At 43.0% G+C, this 15,456-nt stretch overlaps 1 protein-coding gene across 3 annotated transcripts in view; it reads right to left on the bottom strand.

Annotated features, from left to right (window-relative positions):
• zfpm2 (zinc finger protein, FOG family member 2) overlaps positions 1 to 15,456 on the bottom strand; it is a 660,636-nt gene that overhangs the window by 410,271 nt on the left and 234,909 nt on the right. For all 3 annotated transcript variants that reach the window (XM_033018888.1, XM_033018889.1, XM_033018890.1), the window contains one exon: positions 197 to 286. In XM_033018888.1, coding sequence (XP_032874779.1) covers positions 197 to 286 — 90 coding nt within the window. The remainder of the gene's footprint in view (positions 1 to 196; positions 287 to 15,456) is intronic.

Here is a 15,456-nt window from a genome sequence, read left to right as displayed (position 1 = left end):
ATTGTTTTGTACAGTATTAACTTCTAATAAAATAAACAAAAAAAACCACACAAAAAAAAAATCCAAAAGCATCTTTCGCACATTTAGGATACAAATACAAATGATCAGCTACAATATTTAATTTGATCTGACAAAATAGCATCCACAATAGCAAAAGTAAAGAAAAAAAAATAGATGGTGGAAAGCAGAGATGTACCTGGTCCATTCCAGGCTTCCCGTTCCAAATTAGACTGGCTTGGCTTTTCTCCATCTGATTCTGCTGTTTCCTGACTGCCATCTTCATCACCTAAATGAAAGTGTACATGGATCTTATTTACTTTTGTAATAGCTGTCCTTTAACAGAGCAAAACAAGAATAATAGTCAATCACTAGATCAAAATACTTTCATTCAAATATGTCAATTGATTGACCCAAATGGAAAATTCAGATGATTCGCTTTCATCAGTTTTAATCTGCCATAGAAACAATAGAGTCTGAACATTTTTGCATAAAACCCCATCACTAATTCAAGGCAATGCAAGGAAAAAAAAATCAATTACAAAGTAGAAACAAAGTTAATTGATAATTCCAAGCCATTCTTAAAATCCTTGCAAATGATAATTAGTACAAACTCTATGTATAAATCGCAGTCATAATCAATGCCAGGGATAGGGTGATGTAATCATTTATGGCCCTGTTTTATTTCATCTGGAATCCATAGCAGACATGCAGCAGATCAAGATATAAAATTATGCCAAAGGTGGAGAACATATTTTCTTTTAGAGGTAAGGTTTGCCTAGATTTGGCATGACATAGTTTTAATGTACCATTAACGTAAAATATTTTATCCCCTAGTTCATGTAAGCCACTGCAAGATTTATAATAGGCAACAACCCATCTAAAATCAGAAACTTAAGTGGATCGATTGGCCAGGTGTGCAGAGGAATAGTTGATGGAATTTAACATAGAAAAGTGTGAGGTGTTGCATTTTGGGACATCGAACAAAAGCAAGACCTACACAGTAAATGGTAGGACTCTGGGTAGTGTTGTAGAGCAGAGGACCTGAGTACAGGTGCATGGTTCCTTGAAGGTCTAGTCGCAGGTAGATAAGGTGGTCAAAAAGGCTTTTGGCACTTTGGCCTTAATCAGTCAGAGTATTGAGTATTAAAGTTGGGAGGTCATGTTGCAGTTGTAAAAGACGTTGGTGAGACCGCATTTAGAATATTGTGTTCAGTTCTGGGCACCGTGTTATAGGAAAATTATTGTCATGCCTGAAATGATTCAGAAAATAATTACAAGGATGTTGCCAGGACTAGAGGGTGTGAACTATAGGGAGAGGTTGAGTAGGCTGGGTCTCTATTCCATGGAGGGCAGGAGGATGAGGGGCGATCTTACAGAGGTATACAAAATCATGAGAGGAATAGATCGGGTAGATGCACAGAGTATTTTGCCTAGAGTAGGGGAATCGAGGATCAGAGGATATAGGTTGAAGGTGAAGTGGAAAAGATTTAATAGGAATTTGAGAGGTAACCTTTTCACACAAATGGTGGTGGGTGTATGGAACAAGTATGGAACAAGTTGCCAGAGGAGGTAGTTGAGGTTGTGACTATCCCATCATTTAAGAAACAGTTAGACAGGTACATGGATAAGACAGGTTTGGAAGGATATGGACCAAGCACAGGCAAGTGGGACTAGTGTAGCTGGGACATTGTTGGCTGTATGGACGAGTCGGGCCGAAGGGCCAGTTTCCACACTGAATCACTCTATGACTCTAACAGTAAATCATAAACCTCCATCCAAACTTCAGCATTATGTTGCGGGCAAAATTAATGTTCATAATTAATCAGAATTCAAAATCTCAAGTAGCGGACAGGTGAAACTAGTATAACTAGGGCATGTTGACCAGTGTGGGCAAGTTGGGCCAAAGGGCCTTTTTCCACACTGTATCACTCTATGACTCAAGGTAAACTCCCAGATTACATAATGAATACTGCAGCGTGCACTGGAATGTGTGCAACCACTACCTTGTTATTTGTAAAGTTTGGTGGACAAGCTGTTAATGAGAACAGTTGTTTACTCTCACTTTTATCCCACAGCCGGCAAACCATGGCTGGCACTTAGCCTATTACTCAAGGTAATAGAAGGTTTATTCATCTGTAATTTAATGAGTACTATTTGGCTTGTGGTTATTGTCTGTTTGCAAAATGCTGCAAAACCTGTGGACTAAATTGCTAGCCTGTTAAATCATTTAAAATCTGTGTTAGTTATTAGTCATGTTATTGCCAATAAAATAACCTGTCAAGAATATATATCTGTATGTTTGGAATATACAACTATATATTTGGACTCAATGCTTGACCTCACCTAGTACTGAATATCCCAGAGCAAAATTGAGCTTCTACTTGTTGACCTAACAAGTTTATTTTACATTAGTGACAATGCATTCAGTAATACCACAAATAGCAGGAGCAGAAAAAGAAGGAAACAAATCTAATTAATGCAAGGTGCACTGTAACCATTTGTAACAAATAATCAATTTAAACTTTGGAAGCAGTATGCTAGAAATGCTTGTTTTTTTATGTATAATTGGACAACCTCCATAAAAGCCTTGTCCCAAGGTACGAGTTCATTCCAAGAGCTCTCTGGAGTTTGCCCTGATTCGAACTCGGAGATTTACGTCAATGTTGAAAAATCTTCACGAGTCTTCCTGTGCTTACCTGCCATTAGCGAGACTTCTGGAGTACCTGCTGTTAGCGTTACGAGCCGCTAAGATACGTCCCCGAGCTCCGACGTACCCGCTACGTTCATTCTCCATGCTTACCACGAGTTTGATTTTTTTTTTAACTCGGGAGAGCTCTTGGAATGAACTCGTACCATGGGACAGGGCTATTAATGTGTATTTAGTAAAAGATATGTGGTTAAATTACCAACGCTAGTATCTGAAGGCCTGAATTGATCCAGGGCTGCACGTTCAAATCCTACTATGACACGTGGGAATTACATTCAAATTATTAAGTAAATCTGGAACAAAAAACTAGCATTTGTAATGGTGGCCATTAAACGCCCAAACTAATGTAAACATCCATCTTTGAGGAAAGGGCACAATTCTCCTTCCTCAGTCTGGCCTGCATATGATCCCAGACCTTAGGAATATGATGATCATCATCACTGCACATCACTACATTCGTCATTATCCCTGTCCTATAAAAATATTAATAAATATTAGTATCAGCTATTCTGATTTCCAAAGATATACAAAAGAGCACCAATCACTTCATCAACAGCACTGCACTGGTATTCAGGCAACTGTGTATACTGTGCTGTGATTAATCTTGAAGAGATTCTATTCTCTCAATGACCAGTTGCCATGCACAACCAGTGCAGAACAGTATAGATTCTTTCTTGGAGAGCATCTTCCAATTTGCTCAAGATTTATATCAATGGAACGTGTTTAAAGGGACAGGAAGTGTGGAGAAATGGCTACCAAGTGTGGCCTCTTCAATCATGTTTTATGAAATTCCCACTGCTGCTTTTTACAGCTCCAGTGATCTGGGTTTCATTCTGACTTCAGTACTGTCTGTGTGGAATTTGTACATTTTCCCTGTAGGTTTCATCCTGGTGCTCTAGTCACCTCCTATATCCCAAAGACAAGTCTGTGGACTAATTTTACTTCGGAGTCACGTGAGTGACTACGTGAAGAACCCGCTCAGTGCGCAGGCACGGCATTACGCCAGCAGTGCAACAGCGGCTGCCACGGGAGTTAGGCACTCCCGTTACAGGATGAACCGGGCCGTCAGGTGAGTACCCTGAGGTCGGGTTTTCTTTTACAGGTGAGCCTTTTTCTGCTTGTGTTTTTTACAGGCAGAGAAAAAGGCTCTGGAACAAAACTGTCCCCCGTTTTCCCGTTGGGGAGGGGGGCAGCAACAGGCGGTAGGAGCGTTACCCGGTGTTCCGTAATTCCCCGACACCGTGCCGAGGCCAGACCGCTAGTACCTGAAGCAGCGGGCTGGACGCATAGCCACTCGAGAGGCATCCGGCAGGTGTTCCCGATGTCGGACGGGACGTCTCTCCACCCGCACGGCGGGAGAGAGAGCCGCCTGAGCCGCTGGAGCAGCTCACGGAGCAGGTGCCTGCGAGACGCGCTGCTTGAGGGGCGCTCTCGTTACTACAAGGCACAAAAGCTCCAGAAGAACCTGTCCCCCGCTCGACTCCAGCGGAGGAGCGTTCCATTGCAGGGGGGGCAGCAACAGGCGGTAGGAACAATTACCGGTCGCTCCGCTATCCCCATCACCGCGCCGAGCCCAGTCCCGCTAGTGCCTGAACTGCGGGCTGGATGTCTAGCCATCCGAACAGGCATCCGGCCGGTGGCGTCCGATTCGTCGGACGGGGACATGTCTCCACCTAAATAGAGGAGAGACAGCCGCCTGAGCTGCATCCAACAGCAATTGGAGCAGCTCCAGCGAGATGCACAGAAAGAGCGCTCTCGCGGAGGGAGGTCAGGCACCCCCTCCACAGTGCTTCATGCACTGCCCTCTGCTCCCTCATTACTGGAGGCTAGCATTGGTGACCAGGGCTGGGCTGGTCTGGAACAGGGGCAGGCGGACGAATTTGGGAGTATGCCAGGGGTGCAGGAACATGAAGAGCTGTTGGGTGTGATGGACCGCTTGTAGCAACCCCACGGGCTGGAGCACCGCTGGAACCAAGAATGGCGGCCAGCATCAACCATTACTGGAAAAGGTGCTCGCTGAGGTGCTGAAACAACACAGCACCAGAAAACGGTGAGGCCCTCAAAGTAAAAAGTGTCAACAGCCAAATTTGGGGGCATGTGGGTCACACATCCAGACCCAAGAATTCAAGCTACAGCAGATCCTAAGGCTCCTGACGTCAGCCATCACAGCCTTTGCTCGTTCCGTGGAGACCACGGAGATGGATACCTGCCAGCAGGATGTGCTGGCATTAATGTGTACCACACAATTTGAGATCAACAATCTCCGGATGGAAACATAAGACCTGCCCTCAATCCCAAATTTGCTGGCTTGTGTAAAGCCCCAGCTGCGGAGATGGACGCGCTGCTATTTGGGAAAGATTTCAATAAAAAACTGAAGGAGATGCAGGAAGCATCAAAAACCTTCGGCCTAATGAGGGCAGGCCCCGGGACGAGCAAACCAAGACCTCCGATACCCAAGCGGCAGCACCCCACGGCATCCACCAGTCGACGTCCGCAATATGGGACTGGTGAACGCTTGGGGTCCGCACATTATCCCCAAAGATCTTTTAGATCAGGGCCCGCAGCGGACCCTCTGGAAAATGCGCCTCCCCCCAACATCGCCAGTACGTCAGAACAAAATCTTCAGGAAAATGGAGAAACAGAATCGCCAATAACCATGGAGGTAGGTGGGTCTGGTCCCTACCAGCATATAGAGAATAAGGGTGCTTTATTAACAGGGGGGAGATTACACTTGTTTAAAGAAGCATGGGGTATGGTCACGAGTGACAAGTATATACTCAACAACATTACAGGATATAAAATACAATTCATGTCAGAAAAAACGCCGCCAGTTCAACAATGGCCCCAAAGGGTATTTCTCCCTCTGTCAAAGAGAAACGTGAGGGACAAGCTGAACTGGTGAGACTTATCACAAAGGGGGTCATCGAAAAGACCAAACATGAACCTTTGGAATTTGTATCGAATATATTCACTAAAACCAAAAAAGATGGTGTCTGTCGCATCATCATTGACTTAACATAATTAAACAAATTTGTTAAGTATATACATTTCAAAATGGAGACGTATGTTACTGCCAAACAACTGAATTCCAAAGGACACTTCATGGCAAGCATTTATCTTAAATATGCTTACTATCTAGTACCCATATACAAGGATCATCGCAGATACCTAAAATTTATCTGGATGGTACAAAGCATTGCCCTATGGGCGAACTTCAGCCCAAGATTATTCACCAAAATATTGAACCCAGCCATGGCAATACTAAGAAAACAAAAACATATTGTCATGGCATATCTGGAGGATATTCTGATAGTAGGGAAAACGATGGAATTGGCTGTGGCAGCAGTATCAGCTACAAAACAGCTCCTCGAAACTCTGGGGTTCGTCCTACATCCAGATAAATCTAAGTTGAAGCCATCCACTATCATGGCCTACCTGGGCTTCACAATTAACTCAGTCCATATGACTGTTACCTTGCCAAAGGCAAAAATGGTTGAATTAGCACAATCATGCAACAAATTAATGGTCAACGAGCGACCAACTATTCGACAAGTAGCAAGAGTAATTGGGGAAATGGTAGCAGCATTTCCGGCTACACAATTCGGACCTTTGCACTATCAAATAATTTACAGAGAGCAAAGGTACGGGCAATAAAACGACATACAGGTCACTATGGTCGTGTCATGAACTTACCCACTGAAGCAATATCAGAGCTACAGTGGTGGGCAGAAAACGTTTGGCATAATTTCAGCCCTATCTTTATCACTAACCCTACTTTAGTTATTCAAACAGATGCCAGTGCTCAAGGCTGGGGAGCGACTAACTCCATATCCAGCACAAGTGGTAGATGGACTAAACTAGAGTCATCATTACTACTTAAACTGGGCATTAACTATCTAGAGATGTTGGGCGCCTTTTATGGTTTAAAAGCATATGTATCTAATATGCAGCACTTGCATGTTCGGTTACAAATTGATAAATACTACGGTGATGGCTTATATTAACCATATGGGTGGCATAAAATCATTATCATGCGACAAATTGGTCAACATAATTTGGCAATGGTATGTCGAAAGACATATTTGGCTATCAGCTACTTACCTACCAGGTAAGCTAAACACCCATGCCATGAGAAAATTAAACGCCTGGGTTGCAAGTTTGAACAGACCTTACCTGGACCTGGGATTGTCCAAACAAACCATCACCACCATGTCGGCATCCCTTCGAACATCCACCAAGAGGCAGTACTTAACCAGCATCAAAAAAGGGAGAAGTACTGCCAGGAAACATGGACAACATACGCAACAGCTACAGCCACCAACATACTGGAGTTCCTGGCCATCTACACCACGATGTAGGGATCAGCTACAGTGCCATCAACACAGCGCAGAGTGCTCTTTCTGCTTATCTCAAACCAGCGCCAGGACAACAGGCGATGGGATCCCATCCACTGGTGGTAAAACTGATGAAGGGCATTTACAATATCAATCCCTAAGCCCAGGTATGCCCATATTTGGGATATCAGTGTGGTCCTGACATATCTCAGGGAATGGCCACCAGCCAGATCCCCCGGCCTCGAGCAAGCTACACTAAAGACGCTCATGTTGATGGCACTTGTATCCGCTCAGAGGGTCCAGTCACTACACCTATTGCGACTGGACAACATGATCACAGCTCCAGACCAGATCTGTCGTTATCCAGCGACTGGTCAAACAGAGCAGGCCAGGAACACGTAATCCAGTCGTGGCTTACCCACCAGAACCACGGTTACATGCCATGACCCACCTACTATCCTACATAGACACAACCAGAATATTCGAGGGAGATGAAAAGCCTTGTGGGTCAGTCACAAAAACCTTATGGTGGGGTACGAGCCAAACCATTGCGAGATGGCTCAAGCAGGTGCTAGAAACTGCTGGGATAAACACTAACATGTACAAATTTTATTCCACCAGGGCAGCAATCCATGTCGACGGCTAAAGAATGGACATGCCTATAGACCACATCCTGGCTACAGCAGGATGGTGGGAAGGGAAAAGACCGTTCAGAAATTTTATAATAAGCCGTTGGCAAAACCTGGTTTATTTGCAGTAAAGATTTACGAACTGCAAATATTTAATTTAAGCCCAGGGGAGCAACTTAATTCTTTGTTGTTATTGTTTAAAAAATACCATTGTGTTTTTCTACAAATAGACTCATTGGTTCATTACGATAACACTTCCTCCCTCAAGAACTTCGGCAGTGAGTGAAATGAAACTGTTACACGGTTTGAAATCACAGAGCTTTGAAATCTTCACGTAGTCACTCACGTGACTCCGAAGTAAAATAGTAAGATTAAACGAGAACTTACCAGTTTGAAGTTTGATCTGTATTTTATGAGGAGTTACGATGAGGGATTACGTGCCCTCCGCTCCCACCCTCATTATATGGATCAAACTAATAAATTGATGTCTCCTTATCTTTACTATGTTTACTTCAAAATAACTGTGTCTATCTGTGATTCCACACCGCTGCTTGGAAGTATGCCGCGCCTGCGCACTGAGCGGGTTCTTCACGTAATCCCTCATCGTAACTCCTCATAAAATACAGATCAAACTTCAAACTGGTAAGTTCTCGTTTAATCTTACTATTGTCTACTATAAATTATTTTTCAGAACAGCAACTCACAAAAGAATTTTAAGAAAGGAACACTAATGGCCATATGAGAGAGACAAGACTACAGGGAAATAAGAGGGGGGATGGGACTGAGTCAAGGGATGGGATTAGTCACCTGAGAGCCAGCATGAGCTTGATGGTCTTCTGTGCCATAGTAAGTAACTGAGCAAATCATCAATGACTGTTCAGATAGCAAGTAAAAGACACACAAATAAAAATATTTAACAAAAAAACTACAATTTTAATGTGAATGAATGAATACGTTTATTGTCATTGCACAATACTGTGCAACGAAATTCCATTACATCTCCTCCGGTTAAAAAAAATTCAAACACGACAACCATTAACACATATGTACACTTATTAGTAAATAATAAATAGGTATTTTAAAAGAATTTAAAAGAATTTAAAAGAATTTGGCGGCATTTCTTGGAATTACATTTTGCTTCCCCAGTGTTCTCTGTTGGAATTTAGCTCTTTTATCGCACATGGGTAGAAACTATTTTTTAGTCTACCGGTGCGAGCCTTCAGAGACCTGAATCGCCTCCCAGAGGGTAGCAGAGTAAAAAGGTGGTTGGCAGGGTGGGATGTGTCCTGCTTGATATTTGTGGCCCGGCGCAAGCATCGGGCCCTATATATATCATCCAAGGAGGGCAGTTGGGCGTTTGTAATGCTCTGCGCAGTTTTTATAATTCCCTGCAGCGCCCTCCTCTCAGCCACAGTACAGCTAGCAAACCACACCAGGATTCCATAGGAGAGGATACTTTCCACGGCGCATCGGTAGAAGGACAACAGCAGCGGCTGTGAGACGTTGCTCTCCGCAGAGACCTCAGGAAATACAGCCGCTGATGTGACTTCTTCACGAGAGTGACGGTGTTCATTTGCCATTTGAGGTCCTGGGACATGTTTATTCCCAGGAACTTAAAGCCAGTGACTCTCTCCACCATGTCTCCTTTGATGTATAAGGGAGCAGGTTCCTCTCTCCTCTTCCTCCTGAAGTCAACGACCAGCTCTTTTGTCTTTGATGGGTTGAGTACCAGGTTGTTTTTGGTACACCAGACAGTCAGTTTTTGGACTTCATCTCTGTAGGCAGACTCGTCGTTGTTGTTTATCAGTCCCACCACAGTCGTGTCGTCCGCAAACTTGATGATCCTGTTTGTACTGTGTGTTGGTATACAGTCATAAGTGTATATTGTATACAAGATGGGACTCAGCACACAACCTTGTGGCGCTCCTGTGCTGAGCGTCAGGACTGGGGAGTAATTGGACCCCATCCTGACAGTCTGTGGGCGGTCTGTTAAAAAGTCCTTAATCCATCCGCATGTGTTTGCATTAACACCCAGATCAGACAGTTTGTCCACCATTCTGCTGGGGATGATGGTATTAAATGCAGAACTAAAATCTACAAATAACATCCTCACATATGAGCCAGGACGCTCCAGATGTGTCAGTGCAGAATGTAGAGCTATGTTGATGGCATCCTCCGTTGACCTCCGTTGACCTATTAGCTCTTATGTTGACTAATGCAGCCTACTCTGTAAATTATACCAACCAGGATGTTAATTGATTTGAAAAGGAGTCTGGAAATTGCATTGCCAAACAGGCAAAAATATTTTAATGCACTCATATATTAATGCAAGAAACATTACACTTTGACAACATTATTCCTTCAAAATAAGAAATAAAATGTGTAAAGTTTCCAAATTAACCTAGGTCAGTACTTGAACTATTGAAATTTTACTTTGAATCTTATGTTATTTCAACAAATAAATAGGCATGAGAATTATGGTCAACTTCAACAGATTTATTCAATGTGTTGCATAGAGTTTTGTCATCTACTTTTGTCTATGCATTTTATCATAGATGTACAAAAAGTTTGACAAGCCTGAATTCCATACGTTGCGCATTGCAAGTGTCCAACACTTAAACTACACCTCTGCAAATGATTGGGTTACCTTATTAATGTTTAAGAAAGAACTGCAGATGCTGGAAAAATCGAAGGTAAACAAAAATGCTGGAGAACCTGAGCGAGTGCAGGCATTGATATAACTGAGAATTTCTCCTTCTGTGGTAGGTCACCAATCATGTTAATTGCTTTCCTTCTTTCCCTTGGTTTTAGATCTAAGGTTTACTGTGTCTGGGAAGTAAACCTGCCTTTTCTCACTCTAATATCCCATTCTTAATCAATTTAGCTCGGTTAACTGCTGCTTAAATGGCTTGTAATTGTAGTTCACAACTGATTATCAGGATTATTGATTCTGCCACTTTATTGGTTGTCTTCCCTAGTGAGCATTAAAGCATAGATTTTAATGTACTTATTGAAATGTGTTAAGTAACTTTCTGCGTAACCCATGAAAACCCAAAATAACACTCCACAACACACGAGTGCAATTTCCTACCTTCCGGTTTATGCAATCTGCATAAAGAAACACAAAAGTAAACATTTCACTTAGATGCTTTGAATTAACAAGCATAAAATCAAGATACGAGACAGTCAAGAGTGTTTAATTGGCATATGAACTAGCAATGGAATATGTTCTTACTTGCTGCAGGTTAACAGGCCCACTAAGTGTGCAAAATCAATTGAAAAGGGGTGGAGATTCTTTACACTGAATTCCATCTGCTTAGCAACTCAAATGTTGATTTTTGTTGCTTTAGCACCCATGCCAGAAGTACCTGCTAGTCTTGAATTAACTATATTAAAATCATGTTTCTAGGACATAATTCATTTAAATGGGTATGTTAAATTCTTTAAACATGCAGCTTTATAAATCACATTTGAAGAGGACAGAAAGATGATTTATAAATGCACATTTGTTGCTTTTTGTTTTGGTTTTATTTCTTCCACCATGTTGATTAGAAGACTGCATCAAGTGTTTCTACTATTTATCAGACTGCCTAACTGCTGGATCAGTGGATTTCACAAAATGAATCATCTCACTTTGTCTTATCAAAGAAAGAAATTGGAAGGATAAAAAGAGGCATCCTTGTAGGTTTGGTTACTAGACAGTCACACCGCATTCATCTTCCAAGGCAATTTCTTAGGCAAAGGTATCTTCACAACCTGTGCATATAACTGCATCTGTAGTGACAGCCAGATGATGCAAGGCCTATTGAACTATTAAAATCCGTGAATTGTGATTAATGTCAGTTACAGTCTTAAGCTTCCTTTCTTCCAGTTACTTGAGCTGTGTCATTCCATCACAAACCCCTGGAGTGATACATCTACTTTTATTCTTTCCAACAACTCATTGTGCATCTTTTTTCCACCTTAACAGCCATCAATCAATAGCCTGGAAGAGTTAATCTTTGCCTACAAGTAGAATCTCGAAGTTAAAAGCACTGACAAGCTATTCAGTCCATCATGCACATGCAGAGTATTTGAAAGAGCTTTTTCAATTAGTCCATAACCATGGCATATTATTCCTATTACTTAAATTGACAGTTCCCAAAATTAGATTGTAATGAGATTCACCTATGCCCTTGATTCTGTAGTGACAGAAAACCACATTTTTATTGGTTGGACAATTCCTCAAATTACAGGTATTGTAAATAGCTATCCCATCTAAAGGTAACCTGCACCTCTCAAATAGGTCCATGGTGGCCAACCAAATGCTGCCATTTATTGCTGGCAATGAATTGGATTGGGAAAACAGTTCAACCTTGGGAAAAAAAGGGATCCAAGGTTAATGGACATTACACCAAAGGTCTTACTGAGGGGTGGTCCATAATAGGCAAGGGTATCAGTTGCCTGTCTGATGGCCTCCCATAACATGAGTACAAACGGAAAAGGGAGCAGATACTATTGAAGGCGTAGTCAAAAATCAAACTCAAATGTTCCACAAGAAATTAAATGATCTCACACAATAAGAATTGTGAATATATCTTCAATATATCCTCCCAACTGCATCAAAAACATCAATTACAGCTTACTTCACCACGCCCCATCACACACAAATCAGCATTATCTTTCAATCAGTATTCATACCTACTCACATGGAAACTATGAAATACCCAGCTCTGCTAGCTTCACATCCACGTTTTATATATGGGTTTTGCCAGTCAAATCTGTTGGAATTCTTGGGAGGATGTTAATAGCAAGATTGACAAAGGAGAGTCAGTGGATGTTGTTTACCTGGATTATCAGAAGGCCTTTGATAAGCATGTAAGGTTGCTAAACAAGATGAGAGTCCATGGTATGAGAGGGAAGATACTATCATGGATAGAAGGTACACACAATTGCTGGGGAAACTCAGCGGGTGCAGCAGCATCTATGGAGCGAAGGAAATAGGCGATGGATCGTTTCGCCGAACACCTCCGCTCAATCCGCAATAACCTACCTGACCTCCCGGTGGCTCAGCACTTCAACTCCCCCTCCCATTCCCAATCCGACCTCTCTGTCCTGGGTCTCCTCCATTGCCAGAGTGAGCAACAGCGGAAATTGGAGGAACAGCACCTCATATTCCGTCTGGGGTCCTTGCGTCCTTATGGCATTAACATTGAATTCTCCCAATTTGGCTAGCCCGTGCTGTCTCCTCCCCTTCCTTAACCCTCGAGCTGTCTCCTCCCACCCTCCCATCCGCCCGCCCTCGGGCTCCTCCTCCTCCTCCCCTTTTCCTTCTTTCTTTCCCCACCCCCTATCAGTCTGAAGAAGGGTTTCGGCCTAACGTCGCCTATTTCCTTCGCTCCATAGATGCTGCTGCACCCGCTGAGTTTCCCCAGCAATTGTGTGTACCTTCGATATTCCAGCATCTGCAGTTCCCTTTTGAACATCATGGATAGAAGGTTGGCTGAATAGCATAAGGCAAAGAGTGCAAATAAAAGTTTTTTTTTTAGGTTAGCTGCCAGTGAGTTGTAGTGTTCTGTAGGGGTCTGTGTTGGAGCCACTACGCTTCCCAGTGCATATCAATTGACAGTAACATCGCGGAGTCCTGGGGACCTCTCGCCGGGTGACGCTAGCGACGAATCTCAGCCCAGCTCGGCCTGTGGACTTCTGGAGCCGCGGTCTCCGGTAGGAAGTGGCCGATTCGGAAACTCCAAGCGGCTGAGAGTGTTCTCCGGACGAGAGGGCCTGAAACATCGGGCCGCCCGTAGCGTCGACGGCTCAAAGGCCCCGACCACGGGTGAACAAAGAGGAAGAGGACTGAACTTTATTGCCTTCCCTTACAGTGGGAAACGTTGATTCTGCTGTGTGGGGGTGTTCATGTTAAATTCTATTGTGTATTGTGTTCTTTTTATTCGTATGGCTGTGCGGTAACTCAAATTCCACTGTAACAATTGGTGCATTTGATAATAAATGTCTCTTGAACTCTTAAACTCTTGAATTGAAGGCAAAGAAGTGGCAGACGTAATACAGCATAGCAAAGTGTGTGGCTGCACTTTGGCAGTAGGAATAAAGGTATAGAGTATTTTCTAAATGGGGAAGGATTCAGAAATCGGAGGTGCAAAGGGACATGGGAGTGCTGGTGCAGGATTCCCAAAAGGTTCATTTGCAAGTTGAAATGGTAGTAAGAAGGAAAATGCAATGTTAGCATTTATTTCAAGAGGACTAGAATATAAAAACAGGATGTATTGCTTAATCTTTAAGGCATTGGTCAGATCATATTTGAAGTATTATGAGCAGTTTTGGACAATTTGACTTCTCTGGGCCTGGAGTTTAGAAGGATGAGGGATGATCTATGAGGTTCCCCCTCATCCTTCTAAATTGCAGTGAGTAATTGAGGCCAAGTCATTGGGTATTTTTACTTTCCCGTCTACTGAAATACAGTGAAAAGCTTTTGTTATGGGCTAACCAGTCAGCGAAAAGACAACACATGATTACAATCGAGCCATTCATATTGTAGATACATGATAAAGGGAACAATGCGAATAACGTTTAGTGCAAGATAAAGCCAGTAAAGTTTGATCAAATATGGTCCGAGGGTCTCCAGTGAGGTAGATAATAGTTCAGGACTGCTCTCTAGTTGTGGTATTATGGCACAGTTGCATGATAACAGCTGGGAAGAAACTGTTCCTGAATCTGGCGGTGTATGTTTTCACACTTCTATAACCTTTGTCCGATGGGAGAAGGGAGAAGGGAGAAGAGGGAGTGGCCAGGGTGCGATTCATCCTTGTTTATGCTGCTGGCCTTGCTGAGGCATCGTAAGGTATAAATGGAGTCAATGGAAGGGAGGTTGGTTTGTGTGATGGTCTGGGCTACGTCCACAATTCTCTTCAATTTCTTGTGGTCTTGGATGGAGCTTTTCCCAAACCAAGCTGTGATGCATCCCGATAAAATGCTTTGTACGGTGCATCTGTAGAAGTTGGTGAGAGTTGTTGGGGACATGTTGAACTGCCTAAGCTTTCCAAGGAAGTGGAGGCATTTGTGTGCTTTCTTGGCCGTTGCTTCAATATGGGGGGGGGGGGGTCCAGGGGAAATTGTTGGTGATACTTACTCATAAGAATTTGAAGCTTTCAACCATCTGTACTTCGGCGCCGTCAATGCCAACTTTGTTTCCTGAAATCGATCACTGTCTCCTTTGTCAGAAAGGTTATTGGCTCGACACCAGGACATAAGGTTCCCAATCTCCTTCCTGAACTCTGTCTCATCATTATTTTAAAGTAGAGGTTGACAGGTTCTTGATTAGTAAGAGTGTCAAAAGATATGGGGAGAAAGCAGGAGAATGGGGTTGAGAGGGAAAGATAGATCAGCCATGATGGAATGGCAGAGTAGACTCAATGGGCCACATGGGCAAATTCTGCTCCTATGACATGAACTTATAGTTTGCATGTCACACAGTCACGCTGCACTACATTCAATTGCAATGAATCATTTCTCTTATAGATAAGGTGATACTACATTAGATACTGCAGCAGAGAATGCCGCAAAGTGGAGAATGCAGGTACAAACAAGGCTTGCATTATTGAAGGTACACAAAAATGCTGGAGAAACTCCAGCGGGTGCAGCAGCATCTATGGAGCGTAGGAAATAGGTAACGTTTCGGGCCAAAACCCTTCTTCAGACTTATTATTATTGATATGCATTATTGATATGCATTATTGATATAGCCCTTGCTGAGGCTGTTGTCGGCAGCAGAGCCAAATCAAGTTGTTAT

This window comes from Amblyraja radiata, chromosome 4, assembly GCF_010909765.2.
Source record: "Amblyraja radiata isolate CabotCenter1 chromosome 4, sAmbRad1.1.pri, whole genome shotgun sequence".
NCBI classification, from domain to species: Eukaryota; Metazoa; Chordata; class Chondrichthyes; order Rajiformes; family Rajidae; genus Amblyraja; species Amblyraja radiata.
This window is presented reverse-complemented; position numbering and strand designations above follow the sequence as displayed.